Genomic DNA, 18,134 nt, shown 5'->3' with positions numbered 1-18,134 from the left:
GCAAACTAGAAGGCCTAGGATTCTAAGTGACTAGAAGTAGCAAAAGTATAAAGAATGTTCTAAGCCTTTCAACATATAAGAATACCCTGACCAGAGTCCTATCCTAAAAAACACAGGATTTTGCTTTGAGCTTCTCACAAATTATTATAATTCTTTCAGAGAAGTCCCTAAACAGAATACCACTTAATTTACTCAAGTGTTTGCACTAAGCAGAAGAAAATCAAGAAAAATCACCATTTCAGTGCAAAAAACCTTGTGGTCAAAATCAAAAGATAGTGCCTCAAGAATTCTCTGCTTAAAGCTGAACACTGGGGAGATAAAAATTCAACTGGTCTTTATTTAACAATGGTCCACTATATGCTAAGAAACTCTAAACTGTTAAGCAAAAAAGGCAATTTAGCACTAAATATGGTATTAAATATAAAAGTTCTGAGAGGGGGAGAAATTAAGGTGATCAAAGTAGGTAGAAAAAAAGTGTTATCATATTATAGGTAAAGAAGTAACATCCCTAATATATAAAGAACCCATTAAAATTGAAGGAAAAAAATCAAAAATCATTAGAAAAAATGCTCAAAAGACATGAGCAGTTTACTGAAAAAAAAAAGTTATACAAATAGCCCTCAAACTTGTAAGATATTACATTTCACCGATTATAACAGGAATGCAAAATTAAAAATACACAGAGATACCATTTTTCATCTGTGCAATTGGCAAACTCTTAAGACTTAACAAAATACTCAAGAAGCTGTAAGGAAATAGGCACCTCATACACTGCTGGAGGGCAGAAGTGTAGAAAATGGTACAACTTCTATGGAGCAGAATTTGACATTATCTAACAAAATTACACATGTATTTACCCCTTGAATAAACAGTCCTGCTTCTAGGAACCTACCTTGAAGGTACATCTCTGACTACATGGGAAACAATTTTCAGGTTTTGGGGTTTATTTTGAAATTGCTATTTAAGTTTTAAGATGTTTTACATACAGTAAAATTCACCCTTTCTAAGGAACAATTCAATAAATTCTGACAAATGCATACAATTTCGTAACCATCATCACAATCTAGATGAAAAACCAGTTCCGTCACCCCCAAAAATTCCCTCACACCCCTTTGTAGTCAAATTGTTCCCTGACTGCCAGCCCTTGTCAAACACTGATCCATTTTATGTCCCTAGAGTTCTCCCTTTTCAGGAGGACCATAAAAAATGTACTCACAGGGTATGTAGCCTTTGAATCTGGCTTCTTCCATTTAGCATACTGCATTTGAGGTTCATCTCTGCTGTTCCACTTATCTATAGTTCATTTCTCTTCATTTCAGAGCGACACTCAAATTATGGATAGGCCACAGTTCATGTATCCCATTGCCCACTGAAAGACACTTGGGTTGTTTCTACTTTCTGGCAATGTATGAATAAAGTTGCTATAACCATGCAGGTACAGGTTTTTGTGTGAACACAATGGGTAAATACCTAGGAGTGAGATTGCAGGGTCACCCAGTAAGTGTATGTTCAACTTTATAATACACTACTAAACTGTTTTCCAAAGTGACTGCACCATTTTGCATTTTCACAGTAATATATAAGAGTTCCATGGGGCCGGCACAGTGGTGTAATGGTTGAGTTCATGCACTCTGCTTCAGTGACCCAGGGTTCACAGGTTCAGATCTCGGGCGTGAACTTATACACCACTCATCAAGCCACGCTGTGGTGGCACCCCACATGCAAAATAGAGGAAGACTGGCACAGATGTTAGCATGGGCAAATCTTCCTCAAGCAAAAAAAGGAAGATTGGCAACAGATGTTAGCTCAGGGCCAATCTTTCTCACCAAAAAAAAAAGAGTTCCAGTTGCTCTGCATCCTGTCAGTACTTGGTATTGTCAGTACTATTTGTTTAGCTAATTCTAATAGCTGTATAATTGAAACACTAAATTTTAATAGGAAAATACTGAAAATCATTAAATGCCTACATACAGAAGATTGGCGAAATAAACTATAGCACATTCAAATAATGGAGTACTATTTAGCAGTAAAAGTAGAATGAGAAAGATTTCTAGTAACTAATATGGAATAATTTTCAGGATATATTTTCAAGTGAAAAAATAAAATACAAAAAATATACATGTATTATGCTATTAATAGTCATGTTGTGTAAGGTCTGAGGAAAGGTACGTACATAAACACACAAACAATACTGATTAGTTACAAAGGGTAAATAAGAGCAGGGTAGAAGGCATAAAGAGGAGAGTGAGATTTCACTGAACATATCTTCTTATGTAATTTTGCCTTTTGAACCATGTTCACATTATACATATTCAAAAAAATTAAATTAATAAGGATTAGAGAACTCTAAAAAATAATACAAAAAGAAACAAATGAACCTAATTCTACATCAGTTTGGCAACAATCACACAGAAGAAAAAAAAATAGCCAAGAAACATCTGAACAAAACACTCTGAACTACATAGCCCCAGTGGGATGTACTACAGAATAAAAAGAACTGAGAAGAAATCATGAACTTAAAAAATTTACTGCTTTTAATGAAGTCTGCATAGCAATTCTGAACCTATTTTATTTGTGACATACAATTAGGCAAATAAGTAGATATATTGAGAGTCTGGGAACCAGAATTCTCAGATACAAACATGGAACAGAAGAGGAAGACCTGCGATATTAGATTGAAATTAGAAGCACTATTTTAACACATGATTTATAAAAATGTTTATGTGTTGGTGTGACGTGTATTTCTTAGCTCTCTCCACAAAAGCAGCATACCTAATTCCCACATCTCAGTTTCTAAATATCATTCTCCAGTCAAAGGAACAAGAGCTCTTGGAAGAAATAGCTGATTCTGGGGCTGGGGCAGAACCTGAAGAGAACCAAGAATATCTTGTGCCAGAAAAAAGGAAGTGGTCAAAAATTGATGGAGACACGTCAAAGGATAACAGATGAGACTCACACTGGCCAAATTTGGAACAATTAGAGAATCAAAATAAAAGACAAGAATGGAATAACCCATTATATATAAAATAATAATCCATATGCCAATACTGACACTATAAAAAGGAAAGGGAGAAAAGGAGAGCTCTTCTTTATAGAAAAATGCCAACTAATCAATGCAAAAGAAATTATAAAAATAGAAAAAATCACTATTTTACAATCACCAGAGTAGCCCATGATTCAGGAGAAAACCATCAATGAATTCTAAAACCACTGGGTGAAAAACTGTTAAGGAACAGGATAGTTGCACAGTCTAAAAGTATCACTCCACAGCTCACTTAGGAATTACAAAGAGGAAAAGGTACTTCTACAGTAGAGGAATCTAAGAGACACCACCTTAACCAATTGTGTACCTCCTGATGTGATGCACTGAAAAGAAGATTACTTTTGTAATATTCCTATCAAAAATGATTAAACTCAACCTAAGCATGAAGATGTACCATATGAACCTAAACAGAAGGATATTAAAGGAGAATAAACAGACAGAAAAATTAAATGCAATGTGTGATACCTGTCTGGATGTGGCCACAGGAAAAAGGAAAGAAAAAACAATCTTTTATAAAAGACATTATTGGGACAACTGGGAAAATTTGTATATGGGTTGTATATTAAGTGGTAGTATTGTATCAATGTTAAGTTTCCTGAGAGTGAAAAATGTATTGGGGTTATGAAGGAGATTGTCATTCTCAGGAAACTACAGAGTGCAGCGTTGAGACTTCAAATATGAGCAATGAAATATGCCACTTTCAAATGGTTCAGCTTTGAGGGCAGGAGGGGGTGTATTGTTTGATTCTTTCAAAATCAAGTGTTTGAGAGAGAACATGTCAAAATTGAACAAGTGGAGTAATTAAGTGAAGGGTATACGGACGTTCATTTTACCACTCTTGTAACTTTTCTGAAGATTTAAAATTCTTCAAAAGAAAAAAATATTTTTAAAAAGAGGGTGTTATAGAAAAGGTGAGATTGAGCTAGTCCTCAGTGAAAAGTAGAATCAGGTATTTTAGACAAGGAGGGAGGGAAAAGGAGTACATTCCCTAGTTGAGGTTATTAGCAACTTGGCACAGAGTGAAGGGGGTAGCTGAATGAATATAACGGAGAAATTCTAGAAGATCTGAAAAGGCAAGTAGATGTTTATAATGGAGGCAAGTAAATGAAAAGACCTTTATATTATCACTGCAATGAAAAAAATTAAAAAGATCTTAAATCAATGTCAGCCATAGTATGTCTTTGCCAATGGATAGACCTAAAAGATCAAAGAATGGGAAAAAGAAAACCAAAATAGAAAGTCTAAAGCATGCCATAATGTTTTCAGATAATATATTTCCCTCAACAACAGCACAAATGTGATATAAATGGCAATTGCCAATGTGCATACACAACAGGGGTTGTGGCTTAGTGGAAAGACCATATCCTTTGCAGCAATATTGCTACTCAGGGTGATTCTATTACTACCACACTTAGAAAGAGCCTAAGTTGGAAATACTGATTTTTATGTGACTTAAGCTGACTTTTAAAAGTTGGCAAGTAATTTTAAAAATTTTAAGCACTGTGCAAGCCAACAACCATTTGCAAGCTGTTCCTGGTCTACAGGATGCCAATCTGCAATCCCTGATTTAAACTCTAAAGTTCTAACAGCATCCTTTATTTCACTTTAGCCTACATAGAAATGATCTTCATTTTCTATCACAATGTCTTCATTCCTGTCAATAGAAAGTTTTGCAATAAACAATCTGAAATTTGGGTCAAATATACTAATAACTAGAACTTCTCATAAGCAATTTGACGTAAATTAATTATTGTCACTATACTTTATAGATGAGAAAAGACATACTTAAAGAAATTACATGATTTGCTCCAATAGCACAAAGCTGACAGAACCTGTACCCTATAAATACAAATCTTGTGTTCTTTCCAATCAACTTGTGTTATGGACTGAATTGTGTCTCCTCCAAAATCCATATGTGACTATACCTAACGCCCAATGTGACTATACTTGGAGACAGGGCCTTTAAGAAGGTAATTAATGTTAAATCAAGTCGTAAGTGTGGGCCCTAATACAATAGGACTGGTGAACTTAGAAAAGAAAGACACACCAAGGGCATACACACACAGAGAAAAGGCTATGTGAGGAGAAGCAAGAAGGCGGTCATTTGCAAGCCAAGGTGAAAGGCCGAAGGGGAAACCAATTCTGCTGGCATCTTGGTCTTGAGACTTCCAGCCTCCAGAACCATGAGAAAATTAATTTCTGTTGTTTAAGCCATGCAATCTGTGGTATTTTGTTATGGCAGCCCTAGCAAACAAATTCATCCTGTTACCTCAAAATTAGTACAGTATCACAAACATCAAGACATTTCAGAAGGCTTCATATTACATGACATTTGCATTTAAATTAGCAATTCTACCCTGCTAATTCCATATTTCAAAAGAGGCACCAAAATCTTAAGAGCTAAACCTGACATGGATCATTTGATCACGAATATTTATTTACCTGACCCATTCTCTATGAAGAGTTGTATGGATAACATGGTGACTACTGCTCTCTAACAGAGTGTAAACAAATTAAGAGAGATACAAACTAGAATATGAGATGTGCCATAAGTGTGTTACTAAATGAAGTGTTTTAAGAATGCAGAAGCTCTCAAGCAACCTAGAAACAAAGAAAAAATCATAGGCCCTGGTTTTTCAAACAATTTCTTACTTAACACTGCATTATTTCAGTAGACTTTCTATTTACAGTAGATGATGCCTATCAGTCCATGCAAATATACATTATCAAAAACTGTATCAACTTATATTTCATCTTTGTTCCCCAAAAAACCACAGTCATAATGCGATAATAGTAACTATTATATACTGATAGCATTGTGTGTGTCAAACACTGTGACAAGAGCATTATACACGTTATTTCAGTCAATTCTCACAACAACCCTACCCTCAAGAGGAATTATCGTCCCCCTCATCAGAAATAATACATCACTTTAAGGGGTTCTTTGTATTTTGTCTTCAGCTATCTCAAAAATTATATTCCTGATGAATCTAGATCCATAAATACATCCTCAATCTAAAAAATGTTCACCACTTCCAAAAAAAATTTTTTAAGTCCTATCTAGATTTTTAGAGAAGAGTAATAACATCTGCTTATAGCACAGGATGATATAGAGATTCAAACCAAATTCCTGAAATCATACACATTTCTATTAAATATCAACTGAAGTAAGTTGAAAATCAAAAATGGTCAAATATCAGCAGTTTATATAGTTCAACTTTAATATATGACACACAAAAAAACCTTACCTTAATTAAGGTGACCCTTTCATCATTAGCTCAGACAAAAATAGAACACAAATAGAGAGAGAATTTTAAGGGGAATACTTTTCCTGCAACACTTCTCAGCAATCAAAAGACTGACTCTGCCAGTTGGTTCAACATGTGAGTTGGTTTTTCAGCCAAGATGACAATTTACTACTATGACTTCATCTTTGGTTCCCCAAGCTATTAAGTTTTTCCCATCTCTGACACAAACTTTATTTCAGTTTAAAAATATATTAACTTTCTGCTCACCATGTGCAAAGCTATGTTCTAGGTGTTTGGGTTTCCCTACCCACCTCATTCTAAGGTCTCCTCTTAAGCATCATCAAACTGAAGACACAATAAATAGTGTATGAATGTCATGTGACTCAAAGAGCGTATTAGGCATACTTCCATTAAAAGCACAGGAAAGGGTAAAAGTTCTTTCTTAGTTCAGAGAATAAAAAATACCTAAACTTAAGTATGTTAAATCAGAATCATAAAATTTCATAAACAATAACGCTGGTCATCTATTATAAGCAGTAGATTTTGGAAAACAAAATATAACTTTCTCTTCAAGTACTACACTCGTTGGAAAAATTTTAAGACATATGAATGGAAATCAATAGGAGGCTCAAACATTCATGGGTTTATTTTCTTTATGCACTAAAAATGCTTCCTTGTGGTCCTCCATACCCCTGCAACTCAGTGTGTGCTCCAAGACCAGAAGCACCATCCTCACCTGGGAGCTTGCGATAAATGCAGGTTCTCAGATTCACCCCCAACCTACAGAATAAGAATCTGCATTTTAATACACTTACAAGGTGATTCCTATGCACCTTCAAGTTCAAGAAGCAGTGCTGTACAACATGGTTCTTACCTTGGGCCCTAGGGGCAACACGAGTTTTATGATTCCCCTGAAATTTCATGCAAGACTTTTTGTGAGTGCACATACGTACATTTTACTGGGAAAAGACTCCATATATTTTTATCAAATTCTGGAAGTAATATAGACCCCAAATAGATTAAGAACCACTGCCCTACAGGATTCTACGCCACAGTTTAAAAGTCAAAATATTTCAAAAACTATTTACGCTGCTCTCGATGAGGTCTGTTGAAGAATGACAAGAATGAAGGTCAGAACGTCACAGTGGGTCACGAAAGACCTTATCTGAAGAATTTATTCACACCATGCAAGAACTGTGCCAAGAAACCAGTTTGGAGACATCTAAATAAATAATTCTCTACATGAGGTTTGAGATTAAGAATGTGCACTTGAAGAAGATTCAAACTGAGAAGTAAATAAATATAAGGTAGGATTTTTTCTAAGATAGGATGCCATTAGATGACAGTGAAGTGCTGAATTCTTGTTGTAAGAGCTCAATCAGCAAATTGCTAATATGAATTTGGTATTGGGACAGTTTGATTTGGGATATGGGACCACTTTAAAATGTTAACTTCCAAATATATTCTTACAATACTTCCTTTATGAGGCACTCCCAAGACACTTTACTAGTCCCACTTTCTTCATCTTCTCTGGACCTCAGAAGATAAAACAAAGAAGAAATATGGCACAAAAATTAAAAAGATGTGCACAGGATCTTCAGTAAGTTAATGGTAAAGAATGGCTCCTATCCAGAAGGTTCTTGGTGATATATGAGAACCGTGTAGATATTTCATTCTGTCATCTTATCATCTAACCATCTCTTTGGGGTGTATACTATGCAGGGGCACAGGCTATGTCTAACTTCTGTTTCCTTAAGCCATAGTGCCTGACAGAATTTAATTTCCTTAACAGGCACCCAAAATGTAAATAAAAGACATTAACTGGTCTTTCTTGAGACTGCCACTTTATTGTACTACTACTACAACTCGCCATCAATGATGGGCCTAATACCAACAGTCGAGTCTCCAGGGTGGATCTATATCCTACCACACCAGTCATTACAGGCAAGAGAGAATGCTAGAAAACATTCAGGAAAATTAAGTCTTCTCTGGCCCTGTCTGTTTCCATGGGTATCAAATACTTGGTACTTTTTCCTTAGTTCTATTTCCTGGAGCTATTAAAAGTTCTTGTTATCCAAGTACGATAGAGATTACAATGAAACTTTCACACATTGTTAACTACTAATTTACATATTAAACATATCCTGATAAAGTGTAAATTATAAATACAATCATCCAGTGATATTGCAGAAATGTATCCCCGCAATAATGAACACTTTACACCTGCGATAGTCGCTCAGACAATGCTAACGTGTTAGACACATAACTAACTTGGTTAATTGCTTTTCAGCCCAGTTTAAACAGTGCCAATTCAATTTCTGAAGTGAAAGAAGAATAATAATAAGGACAGGCAGTGATACATACAGAAGAGCAGCACGGAAGAGCAACGAAAATAGGACAGAAACTAGTATTTGCTGACCACCTTTTACAGTACAGGCACTTGGCAATCCTATGGGGCTAGAGACTACTGTCTTTACCAGATAGATGAAGACACTAAAGTTCCAACAGATTAAACAACTACCTAAGATTACAAAGTTAGAGTGTGACAACTTTTGGGGGCTAGTTTTGGTGGGAGAGGGGCGTAAGAAGAGTGGTAAGGGTATAAGAAAGGACAAAAATGGGTTAGAGACAGTGAACTCAGTTTTACCTGGAGAAATGAAACAACAAAAAGGAGACAAGTACTTAAAGGCAAAACAGGTCCTGAGTACAGGAGTAAACGGTTCCTCGCACGCGCCAGTGGACATTTAAAACATACATGATACGATTATTAACAATAACTCTTAAAAGTAAAACAGCAGAGCCAGATATGAATGCAGTCTGACTCCTAAGCACTACACTCACAGAGAACCTGATCCAGTTTACATAAATGATAAGTATTTAGAGAAACATTTTCACAGGAAATGTCAAATGTCATAATAGTTTTATTTTTAAAAACACATTAAATATACCTCCAACAACAAAAAAGGATAAAAATATGTACTAGTTAAGCCACTTAATCTTATTCTTTACTTGAAAGTGACACAGAACTAATCTAAGAGGTTATGGATATGTCACAAAATTCCCAGATTCCCTATAATTACTCATACATTTATTTCCTCCAGAAATATATTCTCAACTTTCTTGAACTTCTTTGTATTTTCAATCTGAACCATTTCTCAAGGCTAAGAAATCCCCTTCTTTACTCCCCACTGTTTAAAGTAACATCTTTTATTTGTCTCCAGTAACTTTGTTCCACTTTCAGCGGAGGTCACCTAGATCTCTTTCTCTGGGTCAAGTAAACGCTCATCTTCCTTTCTTGTAGTACCCAGTCAGTATACAATCAAAAAACCCGGAAACTTTTAAAAAATGGATGAGTGCTTCAAAATCTAAAGAATTATAATCTAAGATATCTTAGTGCAACTTCAGTTTCCTTAAATTGGGGCCCATTTATATTCAAAATGATACATAATACAGAAGATCACATAAGCTGTGTTAAGTGGATAAATTCTTCATCATATCTCAAATATACTATATTTAAACTTAACACCAGTCTCACTTTCCCAGTTAGTTACCTCTTCATCATCTTCCTCATCTTCAACATCCAGAATTCCTGAATCCTGTTCGGACTTGGGGCTAGTGCTTTCTATCTCTGTATCAAAAATTGTATATGCATCTTTCTTAGATTTTCTCTTGCTACCTACTCTGGGTTGTTGCAAGACGATGTTATCCAGGTTTCTTTGTTGTTGGGCCTAGGATAGAGACATACATACACATAAAAAAAAGAAAGAAAGAAAAGAAACAAAATAAATAAGCATTCAAAGAACTTCTAATTTTGAACAAACTGGTATCTTAAAGAAAATACTACAACAAAAAGCCTTAATACATAAAGTGTTAGTCCCAGAAATAAAACTACACATATTAATGTATACATTTTTAACCCTGAAGTTACCCATCTTATTCATTTTCCCAGCTTCCATAGAAAAAAGGAAAATCAGTCAAACTCCTCATAAAACTTTTCAAATACACCCACATAAATCATCACAAAAATGAAATCTACCCATTTTCACCTAAGTAGCCAAGAAATTAATGCAAGTGACTAAATATTTATATCTTACAAGATAAATGCCAGACTGAAACCACTGTGGTTGGGGAAGGAGGATTGGGAGCCTTTAAGCTTATGGGGCTCTTACAAACAGTTACGTGAATATAAGAGACCAATAAAACGTAATCAGACAATGAAATATCTTAATAGAGTGATTTGAACTAACTAATCCAACAGGATTTCAAGAACTTAATCTGTGGAAAACAGAGTTTTAAAGGCTTTCGTCTTCTGCACTTTTGGAGAAAAGGAAGTGTAATCTCCTCAGCATAACAAAATATACTCAAATGATGGTGTGGTTTCAATAGCTACAAAGAGATGGAAAGTGTGACTATGCAGAGTCAACAACAAAGTATTAAACAAGACAGTACTAGAGCTGGAAGGGACCTTAGTCACCACTCAGGAAACCTAGGCTAGAAAACAAAGCATTTGTTTGAGGTCACAAGGTTAGTTAGCGGTAAATCAGAGGCTCAGCGTGCCATCTCCTAAATTCCAGATCAGTAATGTTTCCACTACACCAACAGTTCCTCAAAGCATGACAAAACGATTCCCTCAAAAAGGGGTCTGTGGTCAAATAAATGGGAAACACTGCAAGTCACGTACCCTTCTCTCATACAATACAATGCGCATTAACACAATAAAAATGGGGAAAAGTCCAGGGGTCGGCCCAGTGGCTCAGGGGTTAAGTTTGCACGTTCTGCTACAGCGGCCCCAGGTTTGCCATTTTGGATCCTGGGTGCAGACATGGCACTGCTTGTCAGGCCATGCTGTGGCAGGAGTCCCACATAAAATAGAGGAAGACGGGCACGGGTGTTAGCTCAGGGCCAGTCTTCCTCAGCAAAAAGAGGAGGATTTGTGGCAGATGTTAGCTCAGGGCTAATCTTCCTTAAACAAAAAAAAAAAAAACTGGGAGAAGTCCTCGTTTAAGAAAACTTCTTTAATTTGGTTTAACCCAGCACGTCCAAAAGTATTTCATAATGTAACTTTCCTTTTTTTTTCTTTCTTTCTTTTTTTTTTTGTTAGGAAGATCGGCCCTGAGCTAACATCTATTGCCAATCTTCCTCTTTTTGCTTGAGGAAGATTGTCACTGAGCTAACATCTGTGCCAGTCTCCCTCTATTCTGCATGTGGGACGCCGCCACAGCATGGTTTGATGAGCGGTGTGTAGGTCATGCCTGGGATCCAAACCCACAAACCCTGGGCCACCAAAGTGAAGCACACAAACTTAACCATTACACCACTGGGCTGGCCCCCCGCCCGCCTTTTTTTCTTTTTGAGAAAGATTAGCCCTGAGCTAACATCTGCCGCCAATCCTCCTGTTTTTGCTGAGGACGACTGGCCCTGAGCTAACATCTGTGCCCATCTTCCTCCACTTTTTATATGTGGGACACCTGCCACAGCATGGCTTGCCAAGCGGTGCATAGGTCCACACCCGGGATCTGAACTGGTGAACCCCAGGCTGCCAAAGCAGAACATGTGAACTTAACTGTTGTGCCACTGGGCTGGCCCCCTCTTTTATTTTTTTTAATAATACTTAGCATCATCCCAAGATACAAAACTTGAGAAATGTGGCCTCTCAGAATATCATTCCTTAATCAATATATGATATTTCTCCTCACTGACAAGTAGAAATTAGTTCAGGAGAAAATCAGAGTCTCCAAAATATTCTGAATGAGATTAAGGGATTCAAGACAGATATTAAGTACAAAATGTTAGTTCAAGCACTGGTTAAGTGAGAGAATTATAATAAGACAGAGAAAAACTTGAACTATGTGAGCTAGTTTCTGCCAAGAAAATGAAAAGAATCTACATTCCAGAGATTGGAATCAATGGACAAACTTGTTTCTCTGCATAGTGCTCATTGATATTTTGGTTTGACTTACATAAAATACATGTCTTCAGTAACAAACTGAGAAAGAGAAGGCACCCAAAAACATTTAATTTAGGTTTGTACATAAGACTTATAAACGTCAAGCAGTTGAGACCCTAAATTAGGTAGAATATTCTTTCTATTCCTCTCAAAAGTAACAAGTTCTCCCCCAGTTACTTGCAAAGCAAACCACACAAAAAGGAATCAAGGACTCAGGGGAGACACAAAGGAAGGGGGAGCTTTCTAAAGCTTTCATATTTTAAAAAGCAAGCCCTCAACTAGAGAATGATCTCTTGTCCCTTAACTCTATCCTCTCTTTCAGTACAGCAATACCAAAAACTTTCATAAGCTGGCCTTATTTTATTGAATCCCAAGTTAACTATTTTTCTTTCACAATCAAAAAAATACTGCCAGTGTATCAAAAGCCATCAAAAGGAGCCAGATTTAAATACTGTCATCTCAACTTGAAATGATACAACTCTGAAAGCATGCTATAGAAGTAATTTTACATCTTCTATGATTTGTTCTTTTTACATGGTATATGGTTTTCCCATCAATTTGGAAGAGCATAAAGAAGTCTGGGCCAAATCAGCAAATTAAGACAGCAAATTCTTTGCTAGAAATTGAAGCATTTCGAGCTGTATTCCCAAGCTCTAGCAGAACGTGGGGTCTCTGTCAGAATTCCCAGGCCTTCTCCCGTCTGTAAAAGAGCAGTCAGGGCAGATCTGCCAGCAGAAACTGGCCAAGGCGGAAACACTGAATCACAGGTAAAAGAGTGAAATAAATACTCAGATATTACCCATTACAGATGCAAATGAAAATTACCATCTATTCAAAACGCATCTTAGGGAATTGACAGGAAGTCGGGAAGAGTAAATATGCAAATAAATACATATAATATGTACTAAAATAAAAATGTCACATTACAGTCCATTAAAAAAAAAAAAAAACGGTAAAAGCCCTTGAGAGCTCTCTTCTGACATGCTAAGCTCTTTTCTGACATGCCAAGCTATCTCACCAGGACCATTTGCTCTGTCCCTCCAAAGACAACCTTTATAATCATGAGCCAAAGAAGCAGCTGCTGATTTCTGCCACCTGGGCTGGAGAGGGCGCAGGAGGGTATGAAGCATACAAATAGCAGCTAGATTTAGAAAGCATTTAGGTGTTCTCTTTTTCTTAGTTGTTCACTCTTTTTGTGAATAACTTCTACACATTTAACCACCTCTTCCTCAAGATGCCTTCATATATATCCTTCTCTGATTTCCTAACACAGAGAAAGTAAGCAAGGTTTACTACTCCTCAACCCCTCTTCCCACTCTCCCAAGATCCAGCAGCACATCTCCAGTTTCCTATTACGACCATGTGCTCTACCATCATCTCACTTCCAACATACCTAAAAGGGGACTCATCGCCTTCTCACTGCAATTCCCCCGCGTACGACAGCTAGGCTCTCCTTAAACCACATCCTTCACCACACCAATTAGGCCTGAGGGAAACTGGGGGAAAGTTTAAACAAGCGCAAATCCAAACTCTACGATCTATCACTTAGACTCCACCAGAATGGGAGCTGAACCTAATTTTCCATGTACTTATCCAGTTCTCTCCAACAAATCTTCCACTTGGATCAGACTCTACCTCATAATATACTAGGTATATTTCCACTTCTGTATCTTTGCTTATGCCATTTCTCTTCCTGCTTGAATCCAACCCTTCCTCCAAAACCCAACTAAAATTCTTCTTCCTCTAGAAAGCCTCCTCTCACTGCCCTAATTCACGGTGCTTTCTCTCTGTATTCCTGTTTTCAGTCAAATACATATTAAATGTCTACTTGGTACCAGGCATGGTGCTGCGTACTGGGTATACAAAGAAATAAGCTGGAGTCCCTGGCTCAAGAACCTCCTATCATACGATTATGGGAAGCAGATAGGAAGACAAGTGGCTGAAATTCAGTGCAATAAGTATAATAATAGAAATAAATGCAGAGGACAATGAGTGGACAAAGGAGAAAGTAATCAGATCTGTCTGGAGGGGTTTCAGGAAAGCTTTCACAGAGAAATAGGTGGCAAACTGTGCTCTGAAAAGATAAAAATTGATTTTGCCAAGGAGGGAGGTAGAAAGGGTAACCACTCCAGAAGAAGAAAACAGCATGAGAAAGGACCATGTGTGAAATAATATTATCCACCCAAGGAATAAGAAATTTTGTATAAGAGCATAGGTCATAAAGAACTAACGAGATAAAGTTAAAGACGCCATACAAAGCAGTTGCACCATTAGCTGGTAGGCAATGGAGAACCAAGAAAAGAGGGCAAGCTGGGGAATAATAGGATCAGCTTTATCATTCAGGCAAATCCTCTAGGAGCAGACGAGTGATCAACAGAGAGAAGATAAAGCCTAGAAACAGGAAAACCAACACAGATCACTCTAACAATCCAAGTGACAATGATGAGGACTTGAATTAAGGCAGCAGCAGGGGCCAGCCCGGTGGCATAGCGGTTAAGTTCACACGCTCCGCTTGGGCAGCCTGGGGTTCACTGGTTCGGATCCTGGGCGCAGACCTATACACCACTTATCAAGCTATGCTGTGGCAGGCGTCCCACATATAAAGTAGAGGAAGATGGGCACAGATGTTGGCTCAGGGCCAGTCTTCCTCAACAAAAAGAAGAGGATTGGCAGTGGATGTTAGCTCAGGGCTAATCTTCAAAAAAAAAAGGTTGCAGCAGATATAGACAAGGCAGAAGCACCAAAATTTACTGATTTGAATGTAGTTCATGAAGGAAGGAAGGAAGGAAATAAGAATAACTCCACGTTGGGGTCATTCCAAACAATAGGAACCATAAAAATAATAAGTTGAGAGCAGGATGGAAAAGATGGAGAAGTTCAGTAAGGCTGTCGAGTATCTAGGTAGAAAAAAATGACAATACAACACTTCAGTATGTAACTCTTCTTTCTCTTCAGTATGTAACTCTTCTTTCTCTGAGGATAGGAAACACACTTTACCATTCTTAGAATCCCCCAAGTCAAGATACAGTGAACATACATAGTAAATTTAGATAAATGTTTCCTATACAAAGGCAAAGGACAACAAAGAAATCTACGTGAGAATGAGATCCGACACAACAAAAGACAGCGACATCTATGAAAGACATGGTTTAGATGTTCTCCTACCTATTAGAAGGGGTAAAACCCATAAGAATTATTCAATTTGGACTATTAACCTAAAAATGTTAATACTTTCACAACTATCAAAGAATGTCTACAAGACATCCTATCTATGCTATTAAACAAAGTTTTATTGTGAAATACAACTTTCAAGGGAACTTAGCAATAAGACAAACAGTCAAAATTATGTGGATCAAAAGTTTCCATCTTTATCAACCCAATACTGACCTCTAGTGGGTTGAAGGAATACATGCAAGTAACCTTTAGAATCAGAAACTAGTTGAAAAGAGGTCCAGGCTAACAGGTGGGAGGCCTGATAGAATTACATGGACATCAATTACAGGGCGCTATAACAAAAAAACAAAAAACAAAAACTTCTTGGAGTAAGACAGGTCTTTAAATCTAAGCTTTGGAATTTATTAATTCTATAACCTTGGGCAGATTTTTTACTTCTCTGGGCAACATACCCATGTATAAAAAAACAAGGTCAATAAAATGTACCTCAAAGTTACCACAAAGATTAAATGAGATAATATAGGTAAAGTATCTTGAATTAATAGATAAGTAAAACAAAAAACAGTAAAAATTTTAAGCTCCACCCATCTTCCCTCTGAAAATGAAAGCGGACTCTCGTTTCACTGTCTACTATGGAAGTATCTGAGATCTAGCAATATTTAGATACATAATATTATCTTTTTCCTTTGTCAACACACACACACCACAAATACAAAAACATGTTAATTGCAGTTAGTTGGAAAATAAACATAAGAAAAAAAATCTATCAAAATCTCCATTCAGTAATAATCAGTTATTTTGGTGAATGACAACCCAGCCTATTTTCTGTACATATATAAAAGTTTCTCTTTCTGCTTATCTGCATTTTCTATTATCAGCAATTAGCATTTATATTGGTAGGCCAAAAAAGAATCACACTGAATGCAGTTTTTTAATCTGCTTTTTGTTCAAAAATATTTCACAAATCTTTCTCTACAAATAAAAACATTTATAACAATATTTCCATTGTATTGCATTTCAAAGAACAAATGTTTATTTAAACATAGTCTACTATAAGGACATTTATATTCCTTCCAATATTTCGCTATTTAATAATGCTGCGGACACTACCTCCAGAGCTAAAATTTTGTGCATATTGTCAATTATTTTATTAGAGGAATTCCTAGAATTCCTACAAAACCTAGACCAAAGGGTATATGTTGCAAAATAAATAAACATTGACAAACTGCCCTACAGAAAAGCTATGGCCCTTCACAGGAGCACATAAAAGTTATGAATGCTTATTTCCTAGTCCCTACAGCATCACTAGGCACTATTTCCCTTTGCCCATTGAATGTAAAGGCTGTGAACATAGCAGCAAAGGAATGAGCTATAATATAAAATATAAGTAGATCTGGCTATGTTAAGAATTAAAAATATCCCACTCTACAATTATATTAATATTGATTTATTTTTCTCTAGTACTTCTATGATTTCAGTTATTTTACATTAATATTTTTTAATCCTTCTACCATCTAACTCGAGTGTTACCTGAAGAAGAAAACCACTCCCCCAAATGGTTATTTATCCCAACTCAACGTTTTAGAATTCATCTTTTCCCAATTTATTTGTTTTATTTAAATGTCTGCCAAATGAATATAAGCTTGTGATTTAAAAAATCACATAATATTAAAATTATTTTAATGAAAAACAGTAGACTTCCCCATATGTCTTTTCCTACTCCTAACCCTGCTCTGTAGAGTTAATATATTTACATTCACATTTCTAAATAATACCCTTACTTGATGATAAAACTTAGCTCACTTATAAATCTAGACTCCTTACCTTACCACTTCTTCATTTATCTTCCCAACACACTATTTCAAGTTAAAGCAATAATCAGTGTTAATCATTCATCATGTAAGCATGCTTTCTCACTACAAGGCCAAGTGCATACGCAACAATTACATATATTTGATTATAGTTCCTTTCTGGTACAGCTTTTTATTTCTCTTGGAGTTTTAAATTGTCTACATTTCTTTTTGAAATTCTCTAATATTCTAACTATAATAATCTTGATTTTTTTCAAAAAGCTCATCATAATAGGTATTCTATCCAGACCTATTATTCCTAAAGGCATAACCTGGGCTGTCTATCCTATAGGTCTGCTTCGCAGCTGTCATTCTGGGGGGTACTTACTTTCTTCTCTCACTGGGATTACTTACTGTTTCATAAATTCCGTATCAATCTTTCATCTTAATTTAGTCCCTCATTTTGTTGGAGCACATCCTCAGATAATTCTTAAGAAATGAAACATGGGAGTTAAATTTCTTAAGTCCTTGCATTCTAAAAACGACTTTATCTTTCTTCACATAAACTGTGCATGGAATTGAAAATAATTTTCCCTCAGATTATTGAAGGCATTTCTCCACTGCTTTCCAGCATTCATTATTGCTAGTGAGACAGGCAATATCATTTTGAGCTACATTCCTTTGTATATTACATTACTTTTTCTCTCTGGAAGTTTTCAAACCTTTTACCTGTTATGTTCTAAATTTAACAATGATGTACCTTGATGTAGGTCTTTGTTTAATTTGTTTACTATGCTGGGTAAGTAATATATCAATAAATCTGGAAGTTTGAGTTCTGCAGATAAGGGAAATTTTTTTGTATTACTACTCTGATAATTTTCTCCCTTTGACTAGAATACCGAATGGATAATGAATTCTCCTATAATTCCTCC

At 36.2% G+C, this 18,134-nt stretch overlaps 1 protein-coding gene across 5 annotated transcripts in view; it reads right to left on the bottom strand.

Moving 5' to 3' along the window:
• The window catches only part of EXOC6B (exocyst complex component 6B), a 578,067-nt gene that overhangs the window by 335,684 nt on the left and 224,249 nt on the right, over positions 1 to 18,134 (bottom strand). For 3 of the 5 annotated variants that reach the window (XM_070511980.1, XM_014836646.3, XM_070511981.1), the window contains one exon: positions 9,843 to 10,019. The exons of 1 other annotated variant lie outside the window; for it this stretch is intronic. In XM_070511980.1, the coding sequence (XP_070368081.1) occupies positions 9,843 to 10,019 (177 nt within the window). The remainder of the gene's footprint in view (positions 1 to 9,842; positions 10,020 to 18,134) is intronic. One more of the 5 variants, XM_014836648.3, reaches the window with a different exon arrangement.

This window comes from Equus asinus, chromosome 6, assembly GCF_041296235.1.
Source record: "Equus asinus isolate D_3611 breed Donkey chromosome 6, EquAss-T2T_v2, whole genome shotgun sequence".
NCBI lineage: Eukaryota > Metazoa > Chordata > Mammalia > Perissodactyla > Equidae > Equus > Equus asinus.
This window is presented reverse-complemented; position numbering and strand designations above follow the sequence as displayed.